Below are 24,407 nucleotides of genomic sequence, written 5' to 3' on the forward strand. Positions count from 1 at the left end.
TTGGTGGAGGACTACTCATCACATGTAAATGTAACGTTTTAAGCGTTAGGATACATTTACTTTTATTTTGGTGGAAGCTTACTCATCACATGAGGTGCTCATTCATTGGAGGAAGATTTGTTTTACAGTTACTGTTACAACCGGAAACTAAATATGATATATTCTATTGGTATCGGTATCAGATTCGTCCCAGAACTTGTTAATTATTGGTAATATTAATTATGTGGAAAACAAAAGGGCCTGGAATGGTGTAATTTCTAATCAACACCATTGTCCTATATTAGTTATATATAAGGTTGAATTCTTTGATTCATCGTTTTTACGTCATGCCGGCTAACAAATTGGACCTCATTATTTAAGTAGTATAGATATCCAGCTCTTTTTGCTTCTAAATATAAAGCTTTATACAAATTGTTTATGCTATCACAGAGGTAGAAGCATCCCTACGTCCAATCTGCTTAAATATCAGAATATAATTAGTTATCAAAGGTACCAGGATTATAATTTAGTACGCCAGACGAGCGTTTCGTCTACATAAGACTCATCAGTGACGCTCAGATCAAAATAGTTATAAAACCAAACAAGTACAAAGTTGAAGAGCATTGAGGACCCAAAATTCCAAAAAGTTGTGCCAAATACGGCTAAGATAATCTATTCCTGGGATAAGAAAATCCTTAGTTTTTCGAAATATTCAAAGTTTTGTAACAGGAAATTTATAAAAATGACCATATAATTGATATTCATGTCAACACCGAAGTGCTGACTACTGGGCTGGTGATACCCCTCGGGGACGAAACGTCAACCAGCAGTGGCATCGACCCAGTGGTGTAAATAGTTATCAAAGGTACCAGGATTATAATTTAGTATGCCAGACGCGCGTTTCGTCTACATAAGACTCATCAGTGACGCTCAGATCAAAATAGTTATAAAACCAAACAAGTACAAAGTTGAAGAGCATTGAGGACCCAAAATTCCAAAAAGTTGTGCCAAATACGGCTAAGGTAAGTATTTTTTCATTAATATATGTATTGGGTATATTGATAATGTTAAAAAGCCGAATGATCTAAGTAGTTCATCTACAGCTGTATCACTAGCCTGTCTACATTGAGGTTGTGAATTCAAACCATGCATGTGGCAGGTGCTTTTGACTCTTATCTTAATTGACTAGGATTTCAAAGGTAGGTGGATCTCTCTGGGCACTCCAGCTTCCTTCGCTAAAATAACAACTAGCCGCCACAAAAAAGCCAACGGTGATGAAAGTTGCATTAAACACCAAATAACCAATAATATAAAGAATCTATATCAATGATATTCAAATCTATGCGGAGGTGAAAAAAGGCTTCTTGTGACTTTGCCATAGTTTAAAAAGGGTTCTAACTTCTACACTAAACTTTAATATTCTTCATTCTTAACAAGGTATTGGGTCTTACAGCATAGGTAAATAGGGTAACTGAGGGCGGTAAAGCAATTTTTAGATTCTTAAATTTGATACACAAACCTGGTACTGACCACTCTCTCTGTACCTACTTTGTTCAACATCAAAGTTATAATTAATTGTGAACTGTGCATGAATAACATGCTCCAGTGCAAGTTACGAAACACATGCATATTTTACATAATAAACCATTCAGGTACCAACCAATCTTTTTCTCAGATAGTTAATTCTATTCAGATTGTAACAGTGGTTTTAAATCAAAATTGCCGCAATATGTATGTAAATTTACAGTCTCACAGATTTTTATCAAATTTTGCATTCATCTACAGCATGAGGAACTGCATATGAATGTTGAAAAAAAAATGTAAGTTTTATAATTTAGAATTGAATGCTATCTTTTTACAATTTTATTGGGGTGTAAAAGCAGTGACCGAAAAAGCAGTGACTGAAGCACATTTTGTAAGCTTCATACTAAAAATTAGCGCATGATCAATGTTTTAGATATAAAAGAGACTTTTCAATGATTGATTATAAAGAATAAAAGAATTTGGTGACCCTAAATAAGTTTTATATCATTAAAAAAGAAATATTCCTGAATTTACATACCATTTTTCAAGAAATATTTGTAGGACAGGTTTTTGAGACAAGGTCATTTGATCTAGGCAAAAGATTAATTTTTTTTGCAATATCTATGTGCATCTTATACATTTGCACTTCTTTCTAAAGAATATTCACTTTGCTTTATCTTCAAAAGTAAAAAGTTACTGAAATGAAATTGAGCACTAAGCCACAAATTGGTTAAAACATGAATGGTCATTATGTAATTAAATTACGGTACAGATATCGTAATGCTAACATTAAAATAATAGATACAAAAACATTGAAAAAGGAGTTTTAAAAAAGAAAGTAAAATAATATTTTTTTCAGAACAAATATAAAAGACAAAATGCACACCTAGATACTATTAGTATTAAAGTCACAACATGTTTAAAAGATCATACCTGAGATGGACACACACATAAAAGTTACCTGGCCATGCTGATTGTGTGTGCTTACTGGACAGGTGGGCTTCAAGGTGGGCTACATGCATGTAAAAGTTACAACTAAATAGTAAGGATGGTTAAATGTGTTAATGGTATACCCATTCTTTTGAGACAGGAGTGACAGTGATATCACAAACAAATATTTTAAAGCCAATTGGTGTTAATGACATTTAAGTATTGCACATTATGTTATATTATACTGGAATGAAATATCCCGACTAATCCTGCTATTTGATTGGTTACCATGACAAGGTATATGTGCCCATATATTATAATACCCATATACCCTGTGAACAAAAATGAAGTTCAAAATGTTTATTGATTTTGATATCTGTAAGGACACTCCAGTATAATATAATTGTATGGGCTCATATTCCCTTGCAGTGCTTTATATCCCCTTCGCCTGACAGCTTGGGAGATATAAAACACTGACAGGGAATATAAGCCCAAATCCCCTGTGAAGATCCCAAATAATATATAATGTATGGTGAAAATGCAATATTCTATAATTTCTACCTTAGCTTCCTTTCAAATATAGTCAAGTTAGTAAAATTAGTAATTTTTCTCACTTCCAAGATGATCTTTTCTGTTTTGCAGCCATAGCTAAAAGCTTAAGTAACTTGTTTGATGAATGAATTCTTCCAGGCATTAAATATAGACCATGGCGACACAATTCTTATATTGACCATAATTCCTATATATAAGATATAAGCAGTGGCAAATATCATTCCTGTATGACATTTTGTTTGTTTAATCTATTAGACAAAGTCTGACAAACATCATTGGCCTTTATCAATTTTGTTTTACCTGCTAAAGTGCACAATTTTAGATTAGCATCAAAACTTTTTTAAATGATAACCAGACCATTGATCTAAAATCTTACAATTAATGTGTCTTTAGCAGCTGATATTTTCTCAATATGTCCAAACAGTCGAGATTCCAATTTTTCCCTCTCTCCTTCCTGATGTGCTTGGAACTGGTTAATCATATTCTTCATATCATCCATTATACTTCGTGTCTTACTGTCTAATATGGACATCTGCTGACCAGTGTCACCCTCCAGATGCTGTAACTTCATTTTCTGCTCACTTGAGCTACGATCTAGCAAGTTGTTTACTTGTACAATCTACAACATTCAATCATCTAAATACAGATGCACTTCAATAAGCCAAATGATTAAATAACAAAATAGTTCATAGCATTTGAGATTTAAGTCATTCAAGAAATTACACTCCACAAATATAAAACATTTTATCATGGTCTATGAAAGGCATTTAAGATATTCATACTTTTGTGCTTATAAATACAATTCTGATAGTTTCATTCTTGAACTTATTATTTTTAGGTACAGCATTTTTCTCAATACAATGTTCTAAATGAAACCATTAAAATTCTCTGGCTAGGTTAAAAAGGTTTTTGGTAGGAGCCTTCATGAGCTTGATGTAAAGTGGCAGAATTTTCTCATTACTGATAGCATTACTGATATTTTAAAAGCAGTGCTCAGAATCTCATGGTTTGCAACTACAGTCCTCAGTAAACAAAATATATTAGAGAAATAACAATTTACCAAATGTCATGAGAGTACTATTAACAATATCCAAATGAGTTCTTAATGACAAACTCAGTTCAACTGAAAAATAAAATAACTCAAGATAAAATTATGAGATTATGTGTAACCTTTGATTCTAAGTTATGTATCCTATCCAATAATCTGTTTTGATTGTCCTGTTGTGTGCCACCTATTTGCTTTAAAGAATCTGTGCAGTTGCGTAGTTCTGAGGAAAGTTTAGCAATTGATGTGTCACATCTGACAATCCTTCCACGTAAATCTGTTAAAGATGCCACATGATGAACTTCAAGGTTTTTTACTGCAGAATTTGTACCTACTGCTGCATTATCTCTAACTCTTAACTGATCATCAAGTGACTGAAAGGAAAAGTAACATTTTAGAATCGTTTCTTTATTTTAAGCTTCCTTTCATTTACCGTGGTTACAAATTTTCGTGGATTGAATAAAACTTGCATTTTCGTGGATATTTGACTTCGTGATTTTCCAAATCTGCATATAAGTCTGTAGAAATTTGTATTCGTTAAATATCTAAATTCGTGGTTCATCATTACCTACGAAATCAACGAAAATTGGTATCCCATGAATAATAATGAATCTACAGTATTGTATGTTGAAAAATATGTTTTAACAGCAAACTTTAACAAATCTTTAAAATTTCTTTATATTTTGATTGACTTTGAAGTTGTCATGGTTAAAATAATTTCTGTATCATTGCTACAAAAAGATATTTCTGTTTTTGTCATGGCTGCTGGTGTCTTGGTCACGGCGGTTGTTCTCAATGTTTGAAACATTGCTTTAAATGAAGATAAAACTTTTGTGAAAGATGACTGCATGATTCAAATTATTTGAAATTTTCCAAAAAAGGAAAAATTAAATGAAAATGGATAAGAGCTTCTTATTAAATATATTTGAGAGAAAGCCTGAAAGTTTGGGGAATAAAGCATGATTATAACATTGACTACAATTCATATTATCATCATACAACATATGTCTGAATTTTTAATATGCTACCTATGTCTCCAACATGTCCTTCATTTGCTTAATCTATTTTTTTTTAGGAAAACAGTAAAATAATATATATTGCACTAAAAAATGAAAAGCTAGATTTTTGAGAAAAAAAAATTGAAGGATATTCTTCATGACTGGAGAGTTAAGGTAAGCAAAGATGAAACCAATCTTCCTTAATAAATCTTACTATGCATTATAAATCAGAAATAAATTATGTTATCTGGTTACAATACTTATAATTATACTTAAATGTAACACTTACTGCTATATCATTGTTTAGTTTATTAACTATAGCAGTAATTGTACGTATATGTTCTTGTAACATAGATCTTGCATGTTTCTCATCTTGCCAAGTTCCATGTGTAAAATTCAAACTATCAATCACATCTTCTTTAATTTTAAAAGCTCGATCCATAACTGTTGCTGTACTTCTCTCTTGCTGTGCTAACCTCTCTTCCAAAAGGTCCAACCTTGATGGACCACGACTATGATAGTCCCGTTGAGTTTGACCACCACTATTCTGTCCAAAAGGAACTATCTGATTTTGATCCTGGCTTTGCGGACTTCTTCGATAACGATTATTGCCATATTCTGGTTCATCTGTTGTGTCATAAGGTGCTCGTAATGCTGGTAATGTTCCTCTGTGAGTCATTCTGTACTGGTCAAATTATATCTGATTCTAAAAAACATATTTGAAATTAGAAAGTTTTCCTAATCTAATAAAGGAAATAGTCAATGTGTACAAATCAACATTTAAAATACTTTAAATCAAGAGTCACTGAGATTAATGTGTTAAATGGTAATAAAAAAGGTACATGTACATATGAATTGGCGACAGTTCATTTCATCTATCATCTAATTCATTAATGAGGTTACCAAGTTTTAGCAAGTGGCTCATGAAAATGTCCATTTGCATCATATTTGCATTATATATGTGGCCATTTCATGATAAAGAAAGATATATCAAAACCTTCTTCAAAGAACTGATATCTGACAGCTAAAGCTTTGCTTATATCATTAGTATTATTTGTCACTTCATTGATCAGGAAAAACTACATTTAACCCCCCCTTTTTACATATTGTGTTCTCTTTACTTAATATTTGTACACAATATTTTCCTGTTACTAAGATATTAAAAAACTTCAAATGTCCTTGTAAAATAAAAACCATTAATAGTACAAAAGATGCACAAAATGTTATGATGAAGAATATAAAAATACCAAAGATTATGTTTTCTTGCGCCTACTAAAGTTTATGAATAGTTTTACTTCTTTTTAATCAATTATTTCTATCAATTCTATTTACTTGATTACAAAATCTGAAATAAACTTACAATTTCTTTTCTAAACTGTTCATGGCCTTTGCATATAAAAACTATGACTTACGGTAAACTTAATTCTTTGAATACTAATATGACATTTCAAAAAGAAGAAACATTAGGTTTTCCAATAATAAATTTTAGTGCATCAGAGGCTCATATTAAGAGGTTTAAATGGGTTTTGCCAAGTGTCTGTTTACAAAATGGTTTAAGGTTTGAATGTTGTAATAAAAGCTGACAATTTACAATGTACCTGTTTTTTACTCAAATATGCTTTGCTTTAAGCATCCGAGGAGACAAAAGAGAATTATTCTGTATACATACACATTTGTTGATACCCTTTTATAAAATATTTACAAAAAAAGTTAATCTGGTGCTATGTTCAACATACATTTTCATCTCTTGAATGGCAAAAGCAAAAATATTGAATTTCTCTGAAATACACGAAAACTCAAGTATTTACAAAGAAAATTAAATCCATTGTTAAAAGGGAAAGTAATTACCATAATTTAATTACACTCTCAATATATAATTTAAAATTAAACTCCATGTAGCCCCATCTATAGTATCTTTGATTTCTATGACATTAAACTTTTCTATGGACTTTTGTTAGTAGTAAATAAACACATACGACTGAATATACCATAGTGTATTCAAATGATCATTTCATTATTTGCCTCATTTCAATGCTATTATTGAAAGTCATATACTACCAAACAGTGTTTAAAGCAACTCCTATTCATCCTGTTCTTCACATCTTTTAATGATTTTCTTCACTAAGGAAATTTGTTTGAAAATTTTATGTTTTTACTATGTATGGACAATTCTAAAATGTATCCATTTATAAAAATATGACCAATAAATTAATAAAAAAAAAAAAGAATTGTGTAAATCTGAAATTCAATTAGCCAGAAAACTTGTTTTAGCTTATTCGTACCCCTGAAGTTCCTCAATTTATACCAATGAGAAATATTCCCATATTATGGGTACTGCCTTGATCTGAATAATGTATATAGTTTAGTGGACAAAACTTGTTTCTAAGGATGTCACTTCTTATACTATTATAGATAATATCAACTTTTAATAATAAGATATGGATTTCTCAATGTAAAGTCAAAAAGTAAGTTCTGATTTTTTTTTAATAATCCTATATGAAATTATCTGAGTTATATACTTTTCCTCTAGAAAATATATGTTTTATAGAGAATATTTATGTACATTTGTCTCTGAAGAAATAATAAAATTACTATTCTGATTTTATATTTTTCTTTCACAAAAATATATCAGTTTTTTTATTTCTTACTTTGCATAAAAATTCAGGTTTTGATGAACTTCTGATCTAATCCTATAAGTATGTTGAGTAAAACTGATAGTAAAAATGAAACTGAATAACATTTTCTTTATTTACAATACTGTCCATTTAAATTAGTTAACTGAAATCATTGTCATGATGTTGCTTTGTTTCATTGTTATAGTCACTCAATCTTTCCTAAGTCAAAATTTAAAGAAAAAAACCAAAAAGATAAAAGCTCGATCAGGAAGAAGCCATAATTTACATCTTTGCCTTCCCTTTTCTTTACATGAAGGTATTGTAAAACCATACCATCTCACTCAATGGTGATTAGGCCACATGATGCAAGATAAAATTTCTTCCCCTATCCAACATACTTGTCTTGTTTTCAATATCAATTCAATGAATCAACATTTCTTACCTTCATTCCTGGTGTACCCACTTTGAAGAATCTACATACTGGCTATATTGTTTAATTTGTCCTCTTCATAAATATGAATGAATTGTTTGCCAAAATAGACTTTGATGGATTGGAAAGTGACTATTCTTCACATTAGACAGAATAATACAAGCCATTTCTTTTAATACTATTTAAAGATTTTCTGGTCTACCATTCACAGACAGACTTTTGTCTGCATTACATCAAGTGGCAAATATAAAAAAAAACAAGGATTTAAAATGCATATGATGTTGTTCATAGTACACCACAACTCAATATAAAACATTGATGAAAACTTTCATGCTCGATGCATTTAATTAGCTTGACTGAAAAAGTGTTTAAATATCTTAAAAAAATATACATACACATATTTGTGATTTATATTTCAGAAGAGCATCATATTGATTTCAAGACAAATTTTGTACATTTTGAACCTCCATATGTGTACAAATCTGACAAAAATTTTTGGTTCAAATTGTTAGAAACCAAATTAAAGCCTGCTTACATGTATGTGTAGAGTCATTAGAATCAACAATAAATCTAAATTAGATAATATACCTATATATGCACTTGACTCAATCTTTTAAAAATTGCTAAATATTTCTTAAATCCTAACAGAACATGCTCACTTTAAAAAGATATAAAGATTTCATACTGAGATGAAGAAAAATACTTATTTGTCTAATAACTTTAATGAAATCAACAATGTCATAGAATTTAATATAAAAGATTTAAATTACACTTTTTTCAGTTTGTGGATATGATCAGATATAATTAAAGAAATCTATTACCATAATTCTGAATGCAAATAGAAAATGGAAAGGAATATTTAATTTTTCAATAATAAAATATTAAACTGCTCTATTGATTTTTTAATTAGCAATCACAGAGTATATATTCTATCTTAATTGCATGTCTGAACTTGCCAATGCAGATAACTCAAAATACTTTAAAACCATTCAACTATAACATGGAAAATGAAAAAATCTTGGGTGCTTAGAAATGGAATATAAGTTTCTTTATTGATCCTAAAAACATTGTCAAGATGTGAACATTCTGTTCTCCCTAATTTTTGATTAACATGACCTTTAATCACAATCTACTCCCTTTTTTATAAAAGCATTTTTACTGATTTAAGCGATAATTTTACAAGTCAGAATATCTTTTTGTTTCAATAATCGAGACCGGTCAGAATGATAAACTATTTATAGAACAACATATTGCAATGATATAAGGCTTTGCTACATTTAATAAATAAATCACATTAATATGAACTGCTAACAATACTGCAAAGAATCTTTAAAATGTACTTTCAAAAGACTTAACAAAAACATGAATAAAGGATAAGTGGTGTATACATCAATGACAGCAAAAAGCAACACAAAAAAACAAAAATATTTGTATCACTAAAGCAACGTTAATATTTTGTTTTAGGTTATCAAAAACAGAAGGAATTTTATTAACACTTTACGAGGAGTGTTTGGGTAAAAAACCACAACATTTTAATCTACAAACAATCCATGATTAACTTACAAAATGTGTAATTTATGTTATATCTAACTGCATTACATATATAGTAAATTTTGATCAAATTACTAAATTTGTAATTTTTAACAAAACTAAGTTTTACCACAATTTTTCCCCAATTTAAAAAAATAAATTGAGAATATGTCCCATATGATGTCCATGCTATATCATGTTATAAAGGCACATACCGGTAACTAGAGAGCTGTAAAAGTGACGCCAACCAAATTCAAACTTAATGTTTTTTATGGTATTATACTTCATGTCAAAATGCCAGATTTTGATTGGTTAATACGAGGGTGTTAATTTACTCTATTCTATGGTAAATACTCTATTACCCTTCACGGAGATGCTTGATCAAGTGTGCGCTTTATTAAATACGACTCTATCCTATGGCAAATACTCTATTACCCTTCACGGAGACGCTTGATCAAGTGTGCGCTTTATTTAATACGGATGGTTGTTATGTACAAGATGTCATAGTTTATTACTTTGAATTTGAAATTAATCGACAGTAATAACAGAACATTCAGTTTAATAAATTAAATAACACATATCTGAGAGGGTGATAGAGCTGATTGTTACCCCTCAAAAAGACATTGTTAACCTTGGCTTCGCCTCAGTTGACAATGTTTTCTCGGGGTAACAATCTGCTCTATCACCCTCTCAGCTATGTGTTATTTATATAAAGTTTCATAACATTTGGTTGAGGCAAACTAAAGTTAGAGAAGGGAAACGAAAAATTTCAGCAATTTTTCCATATATAAAGGGACATAACTCCAGAACAGTATAAGTGATGCCATGCAAATTCAAACTTGATCTGTGTTTTGTGGTAATAAGGATTGTGTATAAGTTTCATAACATTCTGTTGAGACAAACTAAAGTTTTAGAGCGGAAACTAATTTTGGGATGTACGTACGAAAGTACAGACATACGTACAGACAAGGGTAACACTTAATTTCCCCTCTGCCGTGGTAGGGGCATTAAAACCAAGAGAGGTGATCTAGTGATCACAGATACCCCTGCTGGCAGCAACCTAATGAACATTATTTTATTAAGTGGTTTAAAACATTTCATCAATTTAAAAAAAGGTTTCTTTAATCACTATGCAGAAAAAATTACAATTACAGTTTTTTCCGATGCATTATGCAAACATAATTGACCTTAACCTGGGTTAAATGGTCCAAACGTTCCTTTTAAATTTCAGTCAATTTGAAAAAGTGGTTTTCCATATATTATCTGGAAACCAAAACATTTTGATTTTTTCTAACAATCAATAACCGTAACTATAAAATGGTAAGAGTGAAAAAGACGAAAATCAAATTTCATCTGTCTTTTGCCATTAAAAATTCAATTAATTTCAAAAAGTGGTTCTTTATTTATCAAATGGAAACCACAACATTTTGAATTTTTTTCCAACAGAGTACCATAACTCTGGAAAGAAAAAAGTTAAAACAACGAAAATACTATTTAAACTGTCTAAATCATTCCATTTAAATTTCAATTGATTTCAATTAGTGGTTCTATATTTATCACCTGTGGAAACCACAAATTTTGTCCACATTCAAGTACCATAACTATGGAATGGTAAAAGTGAAATGACAAAATTGAACTTAACCTGTCTAATAGTGGTCCAAAACATTCCATATAAATTCAATTACTGGTAATTTCAAAAAGTGGTTCTTTATCTATCATCTGGAAACCAAAAGTATTGCAGATGAACAGTCAAACAGGAGATTCCCATTTACCCCTACTCTGTCAAGCAGCTGTATCAAAATATATGCATATCTACATATGAAGCACAACAAAATTACAAAATTAATTTCTTGTCCTATTAAAAATTTTGAAGATTTGTATTCATGAAAAGTTTGGTTCAAAATTTCGCATTTTAGACTTATTGTATCAAATGACTGACAGAAACAAAATAACTGTTTAAAAAATCTCTGATGGTATATTTCAATGTTAACATATATACTCAGATGTTCTCTTTTTTTATTTTAGAAAAATTATACGACATGGCCAAAACAAATGTTGTCCTACCTAGAATTCGTGGTGGTAGACCACATGAAAGATCTTTTGACTTGGTGGAACAAGATTATAATGCCATACAAGTGGGTCCAGCTCGTAGAATTACTGTAGAAGACAATGATCGTTTAATTGTTAATCAAGGAGATGACAGCATACACCCACGACTCCATGCTTTGGAAGACAAAGTTACACAAGCCATAATTGCCCAAAATGTTGTCTTGAAAGAACAACAGAAGGTTACTGAAGCCATCAACCATCAACAGCAAATGACCCAAGCATTAATTGACAAAGCTTTCCAAAATCGTGAGGAGTTTCTTCATAATCTTAGTGAAATTCAAGGAGAGAGACTGGAGGATAGTACAAGACATTTACTCCAAGACCACATACGTTACATCACATCTATTGTCAAGCGTTTGAATCAGGATATTGAGGTATAGTAGACAAGCCTATAGAAAATTTGTACTTCGTTGAACATATAAATTTATGGTTTACATAAACCCACAAAATCCAATAAAATTGGTACCACACAAATAATAATGAATCAACCATTATCAAGGGATTGAATTGAGCTTCATGAAATCTTAAACCTACTATGATTGTGATCTCAAGATGCTAAATAGTCTGATTGTAAACCATTACTTAAAAAAAAAAGGTCAAACAACAACACTCTGGTCTAATGAATCTTTAAATGTATTAAATGCAGCTGAGTTATATGAAACAAAACTAATGAATGGACAGATGGACAAACAGACGAATGACAGACAAACAAACACAAAAGGTGATTGCTGTATCCAACTACAATCTGAGTTTTATATTTATCTATTTTACCCTTTTCAGTCAGTTTTGGGAGAATTTGACTAATGACTTCAACTGATTACATATGAAGACCCTTTCCAAATTCCAAGATTGGCTTAAGTACTAAATAAAGTTTTTTTTTTAGAATTTCCATCTTAGCACAATATCACACATAGTGCCTAGTTCCAAAACTGTCTAATACTTCTACTTATTTTAATATGGTTACTGTAGCTAACAGTTGAGCACGGATATAAAAAGGTACAGAGCCTGTGTTTGATAATATATGTTCGTGAAATGGTCTTACAATAGCTGCTGAAACTATAAAAGACAAGGGGTATTCATGATCATCAGTTCCATTTGCCTACTTAGTATTTACTTTTTTTTTGTTTCAAAGAAAATTAATTATTGAAATTGAATTTTAGTGTTGATCTATTAAGAGTCAATAACATTAAAATAAATTTATAACAGATATGTCTCCCCTGTTTGAAATTTTGATAGTATAATGCAAATGTTTTATTTAAAATGGCAACACTTATATAGCAAAACTTTCAAACTAATGGAACCATGACTGAGGGTGCAGGACAAAATAATCTCCTTGGAAATGAGATATACCAATTCTGATACAACTGTGAACCAAATATTATTGACTTCTCATTAGGTTTCCCTGGTGAACTGACCTAATCACAAACTTTAACATGTAAACTATGCAAAAGTTTGAAATTCAATGAACCATGACTAAGGGGAAGGAACTAAATATAAATGAGATGTGCTAATGCTATATAATACAACTGCATACCAAATATCATAGAATTACTTACCATCAATAATTCTCATTAAACTAACATCATCAAAAACTTTTAACAAATTATTGACACTGCCTTCACCAGAAGCAGGCTATGCCCAAGTCTTGCCTCGTCGAAGAAAACTAGAACTATTAGATCTAATGATCACAGACACCCCTGCCCACAGAAAAAAAAACTCTTAAAAGTTAAATACCAAAACCAAAATTCAAATTGAAAGTGACAAGCTGTATTTTATATTTTATAACATTTTGTTTAAAAAATCTTAAAAGAATTTGTCAAGTAGTACTTTCATTATCACCTGGAAACCATCTCATTAAAATTTGAAGGTAACTAAGTAAATGATAACTTCTATTATATGTAACCTAGAGTATAGGAACATTTGTTGAAAAATTTTTGCTGAATATCAAAGTTCTTCTAAGCTGACACTACTAATTCTCTTCAGCTTGTGGTATGTTGAAAATCTTTCAATCTCGTAAATGAAGACCTTTAAAACTCTTCACTTGAAAAAAAAGAAAAGCACTGTTCCTTTTATAACTGATCGTTTCCTAGTTTTTTCCTTGCTTTTAATATGGCCTCAGTTTGAAATCAGAAAAATATATATGAAACTGAATGTATTGTGACCTCTCATTAATTATTTTAAGGGTCTTGAAGCAGAGATAAGAGCAAGAGATCATGGAATCTTAGGAACTAATGCTGCTGTTGGAAAGTTAGAAGTTCATAATATAACATCATTACAAGACTTGAGGGGTCGTATTGTCAGATGTGATGCCAGTATTGCCAAGCATTCATCAGATATCAGGATATGTTTTGGTGACATACAGCGTGTTATAAATGATCAGTACAAGGCGCACACTGCAGTTCAAGAGGTCGTACATAAAATGGAATCACAAGTAAGTAACACAAATCTAGCAGAGCCGTGAGTGAGAAAGCTTTCATTTGGCTGCATACAATTTTCTAAGTTTTCATCCTATGAGCAAAACATTTATTACTTGTCTTATTGTCTTATACAAAATTTAATTACTTCTGGTTTACAGAATAGTGAACATTGCAGAGCAAAAACAACAAGCATTCTGAGAGTATTGCATGGCAATACTTAGTCCCCTACCGGGTAAACATTCATTATTCTGGAACAAAATGCTAACTTGTTCTATAACTTGTCGTGGTGTAAACAAAAAGAAAATATCAAGTCAATATCTTCAAGCATGACTAAAAACAGTGTGGAAAACTGAATATATGAGTGAATTTTTTCAAGTCTAAGGACCTTAACTCTGCACAAAATTATCAGACCGAAACAAAAATTTGAACTTGATCTGTAACTTGTCATGATAAAACTATTTACCAATTGTCAATCAATATATTCAAGCATGATGAAAAAAAGTGTAGAAAACCTATAACACTCTAACATTAGATATGATGTAATACAATGTATATCTATTTTCAAATTACAATCAAATATAATTAATAGTTCCAAATATTTTTTCTTTCATTTGTCACAAACTAATATAGATTTGTAACTTACCTATAAAATGTCAACAACTTTTATCTACACAATGTAATGTAATGAAATATATACCTTAGTTTATACAAAAGAACATATAAACCTGCGACAAAATTCCTCAAACAATTTACCAAAGAATGTCTTTAAAAAAATGAGTTATCTCCCTTTGTACAGATTATATGGTTTAACATAGAACTTGTCAGAGATAATGCTGATTTTAACCTATAGTAGAAGTTTTATAAAAATCTGGCAAGAATTGTACCCGTGAGAGCGCTAACAAGGCCATTTTTCCATAAATTTAATATTACCAAGGGGCATATCTCCTTTAAAAAAAGTCGATCCTGCACCATTATAGAACTTGTCCGAGATAATGCTGATATTAACCTATAGTATAAGTTTTATAAAAATCTGGCAAGAACTGTACCCATCTCTATGTCCTTCCATCCCCATTTAACGACAGGGCAACAAACAAACAGGATCAAATTATCAGTACCATAAATATAGTTGTCATCTAAAAGTTTGGATAGTGTTGAGAATTGTGTATTTTGTCTTAACTAAAGTTGGGATCTGGGAAGTGCAATGAAAACTTCATTTGTTTCTTTTGTCAGATAGTTAATTTGATTAGATTAGATGTCTTTACGTAATATTTTTTTCATCAGATTTTAGCACTAGCTAGTGAACTAGAGAAATTGGCAGGTATTAGCTCAAAAGATTTATTACACATGAAAAAAGATGCTAGACGTGATCTTGGTTTAGCAACTGAAAGAAATGAAAATTCTCTTAGAGATATAAAAAACGCCTTAACTCTGTACAAATCCAGTATGAGTGGCGATATAGACAGAATAGAAAATAGAATGTCTGCCATGGTGGAAAAAGCAACAAATACCTGGACACAAATGTTGGTAAGAGTAATACTGTATGTAGTAGTTCAATGGAATTGCACAAGAAAGCCTAAAATTTAGATCACAGAGGTTTAGCGTTAAGAAACACTAAATATAATAACCAACGACTTCATATCAATCTTAGTGTAATTCTGGAGAAAGGTTTGTCCCAGGAAGCTGTTTTTGTTCTGATTCCTATTTTCAAACTGGTACATAGACCAGAATATCTCCAATATTCAAATGATCAGTATTTCTATTAAGCACAATATTAAATTACCTCAATATCAACTTTTATCTAATTGTTAATGATAAATTCCATACATGATAAATATACATTCTACCACTGTATCCAGTGCAATACGATATCTATCCACTCTAACAGTTAAATTTTCAAATTTAAAATGCGAGGCTCGCCGAGTGGTTTAAATATTTAAAATTTAACTGTCGAGAGTGGATAAATATCGTATTGCACAAGATTTGGTGGTGGAATCTGTTTCTCTAGTGATATTTAAACGATATGCAGACAAACTCAATCCTTCTTTTCAAATGATCTGCAAAAAGATGTGTACTTTCTATGTAACGTCATCAGGCATGGTTGCCTTTTTTAATGACGTCACAATAGGAAATTTAGAAGAAAACTAGATTATTTGACGTCATAATCAAATTTTGACCAAGGAAGAACTGAGATCAAACGAACCACATTTTGATTAAATAAAAATAATCAACAGACCAAGAAAAGGATAAATAGTGAAAGAACTAGAGAAAGCTTTATATAGTGCAGACTTGCAGCAAAATGTAGCCATTTAGATCATCTATTCAAGTTTTATAAAAACCAGTACACCAGACCAGAAAATAAATACAGTGTATTACAATTATATTATAATACAGAACAAACATATGAATTTAATTTACAGCATAGTGTACATTTATATATCAACATCAACTATTCATAAATAAAAGAATTTGCACTTATTACCACCATCCATTATTCATAAATAAATCTATGAAAATCCAAAGTTTCTCTTACCACAATACAATAATTCTTCAAGAAAACTAGACAATATATATGAGAGATAAAAAAAAGTACATACATGTAGCTATTTGATTTGCCATAGAAATTGTCATCCACCATTAAAAATTGTAAGAAATAAACCATTTAAGCTCTGTTAAAACATCAATATATTAAAATTGTATTGGTTTATTTATCCAAGAATGTCCTGACAAACATAGCAGCATCTATTTATTCAATGTCATTTTTTCAGGGGAGCTAAAATCAAAATGAAACAACTGAAAATATATTTTTTGTCATAAGAAATCAACAGAAATCAAAAGTTCGTTCAAATAGTAACCAAGGAATTACAAAAAATAAATAAACTATAGAGCTCACCTGGATCTATGTGCATTAAAGTTTTGATTTTTGAAAATCATTTTTGTTGTTTACAGTTTCTCTTCATAACTGACTATTAACAGTTTTTGTCAAAAATTGCAAAAATGGGTAAAAATCATCATTGGTATTTAAAGTATCTCACTTTCTATTATAGTTTCAAGATAATAGACAAAAACTAAAACAAGAGGCACCAGAGAGCCTGTTTCACTCATCTGGTAAAAAAAATACTGTTATTTTGATATTTGTTTTACCTCTACTGCAATCAGTTATCTAGATCATATCAGGTGGCATTTATGTAGATCTTGTATACAACAGACAGATAGAAATTAATCAAAAATTGTCATTTAATGTTGACTTATTTGCTGAACATTTTTGCCTTTTAAATTTTCTCTAAATCTATCATAGTTTCTGCCAAAAAACTAAAATAAATTGGTAAAAATTGTCTTTCAATGGCAATAACTCCTATAAGGGGTCAATAACCAATTTCAGTCATGTTGACCAATCAATAGGTCTTACTTTGCTAAACATCTTTGCCATTTAAAGTTTATCTGTTTCTGTCATAGTTTCTCCAAAACACTAAATTTTTTGGTAAAAAATAAACATTTGAGGGCCATTACTGCTTTAAATTTAAAGGATTGATTGGAAATTTTTGTCATGTTAACTTATATCAGTAGATCTTACTTTGTTGGAAATTTTTGCCCCTATCTATCATAAGTTCTGCAAAAAACAAAAGAAAAATGGTAAAAATCGTCTTTCAAGGGTAATAACTCCTATAAGTGGTCATTTGACAATTTTGGTAATGACTTGTTAATAGGTCTCACTTTTCTACCACATATCCAAGTAAGGTTGCAATCCCATTTGTAGTATTGAATTTAGCATCCTGACATCACTTTCTGGCACAAATTTCAGTCTATTCATATAGTAACTTTGACCTTGACATTTGACCTTTGGCCTGGTGAGATCAAAATCAATATAGATCTTCCTTGAATTATATGTGACCATATGTCTAATTAAGGTTGCTGTCTCATATGTTGTATTTAATTAAGCATCTTGATTGGAAACCACTTTCTGCACAAATTTCAGTTTATTTATAGTAATGATGACCTTGACATTAAAATCAATAGGGATCATCCTCTCATTATATGTGATCATATATGGGGGCAGGGTTCTCACTAAGGCTACTCCATGAGTCCTGGACTCATGAAAATCTGTCAGGACTCACCATTTTCAAAACTGGTGAGTCCAAAGATGCATCAAGATTGAAATATTTTGTATAAACTGAACACAAATATCATCATTTTACAGCAAAAGTTTAAAAGAATTCTGAATTTAATGTCATTTCATTGCTCTATTAGGTCATGGAGACTAAAATGATTAATTATATTGCAATAAAATATCTTCTTACTGTTGGACTCACAATGACCAAAAATGATGAATCCCTGGACTCGCCTTCAAAAATCCTTAGTGAGTACCCTGTATTGCAAGTATGTTTGCAATCAGAAAGTACATGTATCACAATATTGGAGTTAGCTTTTGTAGACAAAAATAAATAACAGACGGACTGACTGACTGACGGGTCAAAAATAATATACTCCCCTCGCCTGCTACTTGGTAAAGTGGGTTATAAAAATATATTGTCTAGATGAATAATGATGAAAAATTAATCAAAATATTATTAACCTGTCTTTTGAAAAGGTAAAATTTGCATGTGCACACATATTCACAATAACTCAGCTCGTAAATTAAATGTAAAAAAATCTCACATTCCACCACTGTTGCAAATGGAACTTTTTTAGAAGGAAAGATGTAAAATATAAAGCAGGCAGGTTTTCAAACTTACTGGATCAGGACAAGGACATGTTTGTAATATGATTAATACTCTTACAGACTGGTCCCCATGTTCAAGACTAGCTCATGAAAAAGGTATGTCCACTGAAAGAGATGCTACTTCATCTAAAAAATAGTTCTGATTTACAGCTGACTAATCTTTGTTCTTCCTCCCAAAAGTTCTGTTTGGAAGAGTAGCAGCAAACTACCAGAAATGAAGTCTTAGGTTTGATCATACTTGAGAACGAAAACCATGTTTTTCAGCACTTAATAAGATCACAAAAAACTTGAAAGGACTACATTTGCTTTTAAATTAGTCTTGCTTTTATAAATTCTTACATTGTATACATGTATCTAAATTTTAAATTTTACGGTGATATATACATTTTTTCAAAGGGAAAATTAGAAAGTCGGTTGGAAGACAATGTTTTCTCTATACAAGGAAGATTAAGCAGGGTAGAATCAGCTGTAGCAAGAGACAGACAAATTATCAATAATTTACATGCGGTAGGTACATGTACATGACAATAAAATTCATTATCCTATAATACTAAACAGCATTTATAAACCAAAATAAAGAATGTGATATGGGGAAGATGGTCATAACAAAACATTAAATAAAGTACCAAGGAAAAATAATTAAAATTCACTTCGAACTTCTAAGTCTTAACCAACAAAAAATTCTAAAACCTCACTTTTGGTCAACAATTGAAAAGGTGAAGAAAAGTAGAAACTAAAAGTAAAACAATTCAAATGAGAAAACCAACTGGATGATTAATAACAAAACAATTAACAAAAAAATTATGAAAGATAAGATTCACCCACAACCACTGAATTACAGGCTCCTGACGTTGAATTGGGACAGACACATAAAAAATGTGACGGTGTTAAACAAGTTTATGAGTGCTTAACCCTTCATTTAACCTTGGACAGAAGTGCTCAACTTAAGACAGACAACACTGCAAAAAATATGTTGTAAATAGCATGATTTGCAAGAAGCATAAAAACAACCAACATAAAGACAAAAGGCACATAAAAAAAATAGCCTTTTAATAATTAAAGATTTGCAGATACGTACTTTATTTCTAATACATGTAATGGATATTTTGATATTATTTTCATACTGGTTCGGTTTAGAATAGTATCATGTCAAATTCTGCATATAGAGAATTAAATTTCCAAAATTTATTTGAATTTACACCCAATTTGACCCCAATTCCAAAAAGCCATCTCCTTACTTTGAATTATCTATATACTAGACATTCAATGTAAATGGTAACTATATTTCAAATATACTGTATTTCTAAGTGTCCAGATATTTGTAAGTTTTGTTAATGATTTTTTTTTCCTTCATAAACAAAAGGTAATTGAGAACACTGTACTATCTAAATTTGAGGATTACAGCAGATTTCATCAGGCAGAACTACAGACAGCTAAGAACGAGTTCCGTGAGGGATTCACATCAGTACATGACAGTATCAGTAATGCTAAACGTGTTGTTGAAGGCAAACTTAAACTGCAAGAGGATAAACTAAAAAAGGATGTGAACCAAGTTAGAAAACTAGTTGTACTCCACTGATGATGGTCTACAGAAAGTCTCAATTTAGGACAAAAGTTAATCATTAGAATTGTGAAACTTGCTGTATACAAGTTTTCAGGATCCTTTTTCTTTTCCTGCAAAAACATTCATTCAAATGTTCGTAAATGTTATACATTGTCAATATTGGATTATTTACAGTGTAAAATTATTTATTTTTATACATGTACATGTATGTTATTTAGTGTTTATTTGAATTTCTGATTATGTTCATGGTGATTGTGTTAACTTGCTTCAAAATTCAAATTTGACGGTAAAATTTTTAATTTGTTATTTGAATTGATGATTTAAAAATTTCCAGTCCATCTTAAGCCACCAATTTATTGTTTATAAAATTATGTCTTTTTTAAATACATCTGAGGAGGCATAATTGATTATGTACATTAACATGTAGTGACTAGCAAAATATATGAATTCATCACACTAATGGCTTTTTGGCAATTTGACACATATAGTTTGCTTAAAGGGGCATTAACTACGAGATATAGAAAAAATCAAATAAAATTTCTTTTTGTTCAATGATGAATGAAAGTGAAATGGTGATATAATAACTTGCTTTTGACAGTCAGTTTATTTCAGTTTTGCCAAAATAAGCAAAGAAACATCGCTTATGAATTATTCACTTGCAAGTGAATATTTCGACCTCCTTAAATCAGTATTGTGTGAACTTCTATTGAACCCCTTAGCTACAGCTGGATTACGCATGAACTAGGCGTGTTCAGCTTTTAAGAAGAAAAGAATGTCAACATTGGAAGTGAAACAAGGGTCAACCCATCTACAAAAACTAATTTTTATACAGGTATAAACGATTATTAACATGTTTTTTAAACCTATAACATGAAATCAAACAGACCTAGAAAAATCCAATTGCACGAGTTCCCTATCTATTTATATCTATGTTTATGTTTATATCAGGTGATATAACCATCGGCAGTCTTCGGTTCAATTCGGTGTACTTGAATTTGACAGCTAATGCCCCTTTAACTGCTTCATCTTAAATAATTACAAAACAGTTTTTCACCAGCTAATTGTAGTTTTTAAGATAATAGCTAAAAGTGCAAAAATTAGTAATAAGGGTCAATTGAGGGCAATGACTACCATTAGGAATTCTCTGCCGATTTTAGGGAAAATAGCATTGGAGGACATTTTAGCGCCAAAGTATAGCCCATTTAAGTGCCAGATTTCTTACCCATTTTAGCGAAAAGTGAAAATATCAATAGAAAAACAAAGGATATGGGGTATCCATCCATGACACAAGATCAGTACATGCACAGCAAAAAACACACAAAAAGCAAAGGAACAGCACTTTTATTGCAGTTCTGCATCTTTAAGGCCATCAACACAGAGCAAAAAAATCTCACCTCACTGCAATTTTAAGATGACCACAAGCACCGGCTTGAGCGGAAGCCCATTTCAGCGACAGATATTAATTCTTAGTAGAATGATACATTTTAATGGTATCAAGACAGCACAATATAAAAAAAATCATGCACATTAAAATACAGCACTTAAAGTTAAAAATAGGTATCTCAAATGTTTAATTGTCAATTCATGTCCCAGTAAACCTACATAACGGACTCTTGATATACCCCCTGTACAAATTTGTTCACAAAATTGTGACTAGATTGAAAAGCAGATTCATCTTATACTTCTTATTTTGATAAATGTTGTTGTTATTCGATAATATCATCCAGAAACGTAAATGACTGGGTGAAGTCAGCCATCACATGTCACACTTTTATTTCCTCTGTTTGTATACACAACACTTATTTCCATTATTAACCAATTGGAAATGCAAACAACTTAAACAATGAGTTAGCATAAATTGCTGTTCACAGTTTTAGTATGGTAAGTTTGTATTCAACCAGGTTAGTTTTTCGCTTAAAGGGGCTTTCAAAAATACAAGTAAACGGATTAATCCAATGCTAAAATGGGCTAAAATATCCCCTAGTAGTTTTAAATTTTTTTTGCTAAAATGTCCTGTGCCCAAAAATAGAGAGTGGGCATAACTTAATATTCTGAACATTTTTGCCTTGTTCAAGTTTTCTATCTTTTATGGTTTTTAAGATATGAGAAAAATTCTGACATTGATGACAGAAGAGGGTGACAGCTGAAGCCAAAGCCATATTGGCATGTGACCCTAAAATGTGAATGAGTTCAGACAGCACTATTCAAAACTGTCATTTCTATTTGTATCATGAATATTTGAATAAAAGATCAATTTCAGTTGCATAAATTAATATTAGTGGCCTTTGGCTGTTTTCTGCTCTTTGGTTGGGTTGTTGTCTCTTTGACACATTCCCTGCTTCCATTCTCAATTTTATCGCATGTCAGTCAACTTATGAGATTTGCATTGATAAAGTCACAAATGGATTACAACACTTCAAAATGGTAAGGAGAAGTGACTTCTCCCTGACAGGCCAATATGGAGAGGTCATTATTCAATTATTGAAAATTAAAAAGATGTGGTATATATGATTGCCAATGAGAAAACTCTCCACCAGAGACCAAATGTCGTAAAAATTAACAACTGTAGGTAACTGTACTGCCTTCAGCAATGAGCAAAACCCATACTGCATAGTAAGCTATAAAATGCCCTAAAATGACAAATGTAAAACAATTCAAACAAGATAACTTATGGTCAGATCTAAGCACAAAACAATAATGAAAATCGTCAATATCAAACTTGACCCCCATTTTGTCATCAGTAACAGTATATCAAAATTTTAAGAGCATTGGCTGAACGGTTCGTAAGTAATTACACGGAAACAACCTAAAGTGCTCATTTCCAATAAATTAAGGACCACATCTCCTGAATGACAACAAGAGTGCACACACTGAAAAGTCTTGCCTGCTTTACTGACCATTGATTTTATGTTGATAGTCCTAAATATAAAGTTTTACTAACAGTATCACATAAACTTAACATGATCCAAGAAAATGAGGTCAAGGTCAGATAAACCAAGCCAGAAATACATGTACACCTTACAATCATTCCATACACTGAATATAGTTGACCTATTGCTTCTAGTATACAAGAAACAGACCAAACCATGAAAACTTTATATTGACCAATGAACCATGAAAACAAGGTCAAGGTCAGATGAACCCTGCCAGTTAAACATGTACATCTTACAATCATTACATGGATCAAATATAGTTGACCTATTGCATATAGTATCTATGAATGAAACTTAAACAGGAAAACTTAATATTGACCAATGCACCATGAAAATGACGTCAAGGTCAGATGAACCCTATCAGACAGACATGTACATCTTATAATCATTTCATGGTTCAAAAATACCGGTAGTTGACCTATTGCATATAATATCTAAGAAACAAACTAAAACAGGAAAACTTAACATTGACCAATGAACCATGAAAATGAGGTCAAAGTCATATGATAACTGCCAGAGAGACATATACACCTAACAATCATTCCATACACCAAATATATTTGACCTATTGTTTATAGTTTAAAAAATACCAGACCAAAACACAAAAACCTTACATAGAGCAATGAACCATGAAAATGAGGTCATAGTCAAATAAAACCTGCCAGACTGACATGTACATCGTAAAATATTTCCATACACCAAATATAGTTGACCTATTGCATACAGTATTAGAAAAACAGACCAACATACAAAAACTTAAATTTAACCACTGAACCATGAAAATGAGGTCAAGGTCAGATGACACCTGCCAGTTGGACATGTACACCATACAATCATTCAATATACCTAATATAGTAAACCTATTGCTCATAGTATCTGAGATATGGACTTCACCACAAAACTTAACCTTGTTCACTGATCCATGAAATGAGGTCGAGGTCAAGTGGAAACTGTCTGACAGGCATAAGGACCTTGCAAGGTAGGCACATACCAAATATAGCTATCCTATTACTTTTAATAAGAGAGAAATTAACATTACAAAAAATCTTAACTTTTTTTCAAGT

At 31.0% G+C, this 24,407-nt stretch overlaps 3 protein-coding genes across 8 annotated transcripts in view; 1 reads left to right on the forward strand and 2 right to left on the reverse strand.

The window, feature by feature from the left end:
• LOC127733162 (uncharacterized) overlaps positions 1 to 24,407 on the reverse strand; it is a 593,316-nt gene that overhangs the window by 457,075 nt on the left and 111,834 nt on the right. The gene's annotated exons all lie outside the window — the stretch shown is intronic.
• The window catches only part of LOC127733149 (protein FAM81A-like), a 37,923-nt gene that overhangs the window by 9,809 nt on the left and 3,707 nt on the right, over positions 1 to 24,407 (reverse strand). For 3 of the 5 annotated variants that reach the window (XR_007996804.1, XR_007996803.1, XM_052242487.1), the window contains exons 2-4: positions 5,318 to 5,734; positions 4,156 to 4,404; positions 3,362 to 3,604 (exon numbers count right to left, since the gene is read on the reverse strand). Coding sequence is in view for 3 of the 5 variants with exons in the window: in XM_052242487.1 (XP_052098447.1) it covers positions 3,362 to 3,604; positions 4,156 to 4,404; positions 5,318 to 5,707 (882 nt within the window). In the remaining 2 variants the exon portion in view is untranslated. Of the gene's footprint in view, positions 1 to 3,361; positions 3,605 to 4,155; positions 4,405 to 5,317; positions 5,735 to 6,388; positions 6,467 to 8,085; positions 8,228 to 24,407 lie in introns of those variants that run through there. The other 2 variants (XM_052242488.1, XM_052242489.1) reach the window with 2 other exon arrangements.
• On the forward strand, positions 7,363 to 22,669 carry LOC127733146 (protein FAM81A-like). 2 transcript variants are annotated; one of them, XM_052242476.1, is made up of 7 exons: positions 7,363 to 7,493; positions 11,629 to 12,086; positions 13,895 to 14,143; positions 15,411 to 15,653; positions 17,174 to 17,234; positions 19,243 to 19,353; positions 20,210 to 20,328. In XM_052242476.1, the coding sequence occupies exons 2-6, from the start codon at positions 11,643 to 11,645 to the stop codon at positions 19,341 to 19,343; spliced, it is 1,098 nt and encodes a 365-aa protein (XP_052098436.1). In that variant the 5' UTR covers positions 7,363 to 7,493; positions 11,629 to 11,642; the 3' UTR covers positions 19,344 to 19,353; positions 20,210 to 20,328. The 2 variants fall into 2 exon arrangements, with proteins under 2 accessions (XP_052098436.1, XP_052098435.1); XM_052242475.1 differs by lacking the exon at positions 17,174 to 17,234 and having other exon boundaries at positions 20,210 to 22,669.

This window comes from Mytilus californianus, unplaced genomic scaffold (genome assembly GCF_021869535.1).
Source record: "Mytilus californianus isolate M0D057914Y unplaced genomic scaffold, xbMytCali1.0.p SCAF_3, whole genome shotgun sequence".
In the NCBI taxonomy this organism is placed as follows: domain Eukaryota; kingdom Metazoa; phylum Mollusca; class Bivalvia; order Mytilida; family Mytilidae; genus Mytilus; species Mytilus californianus.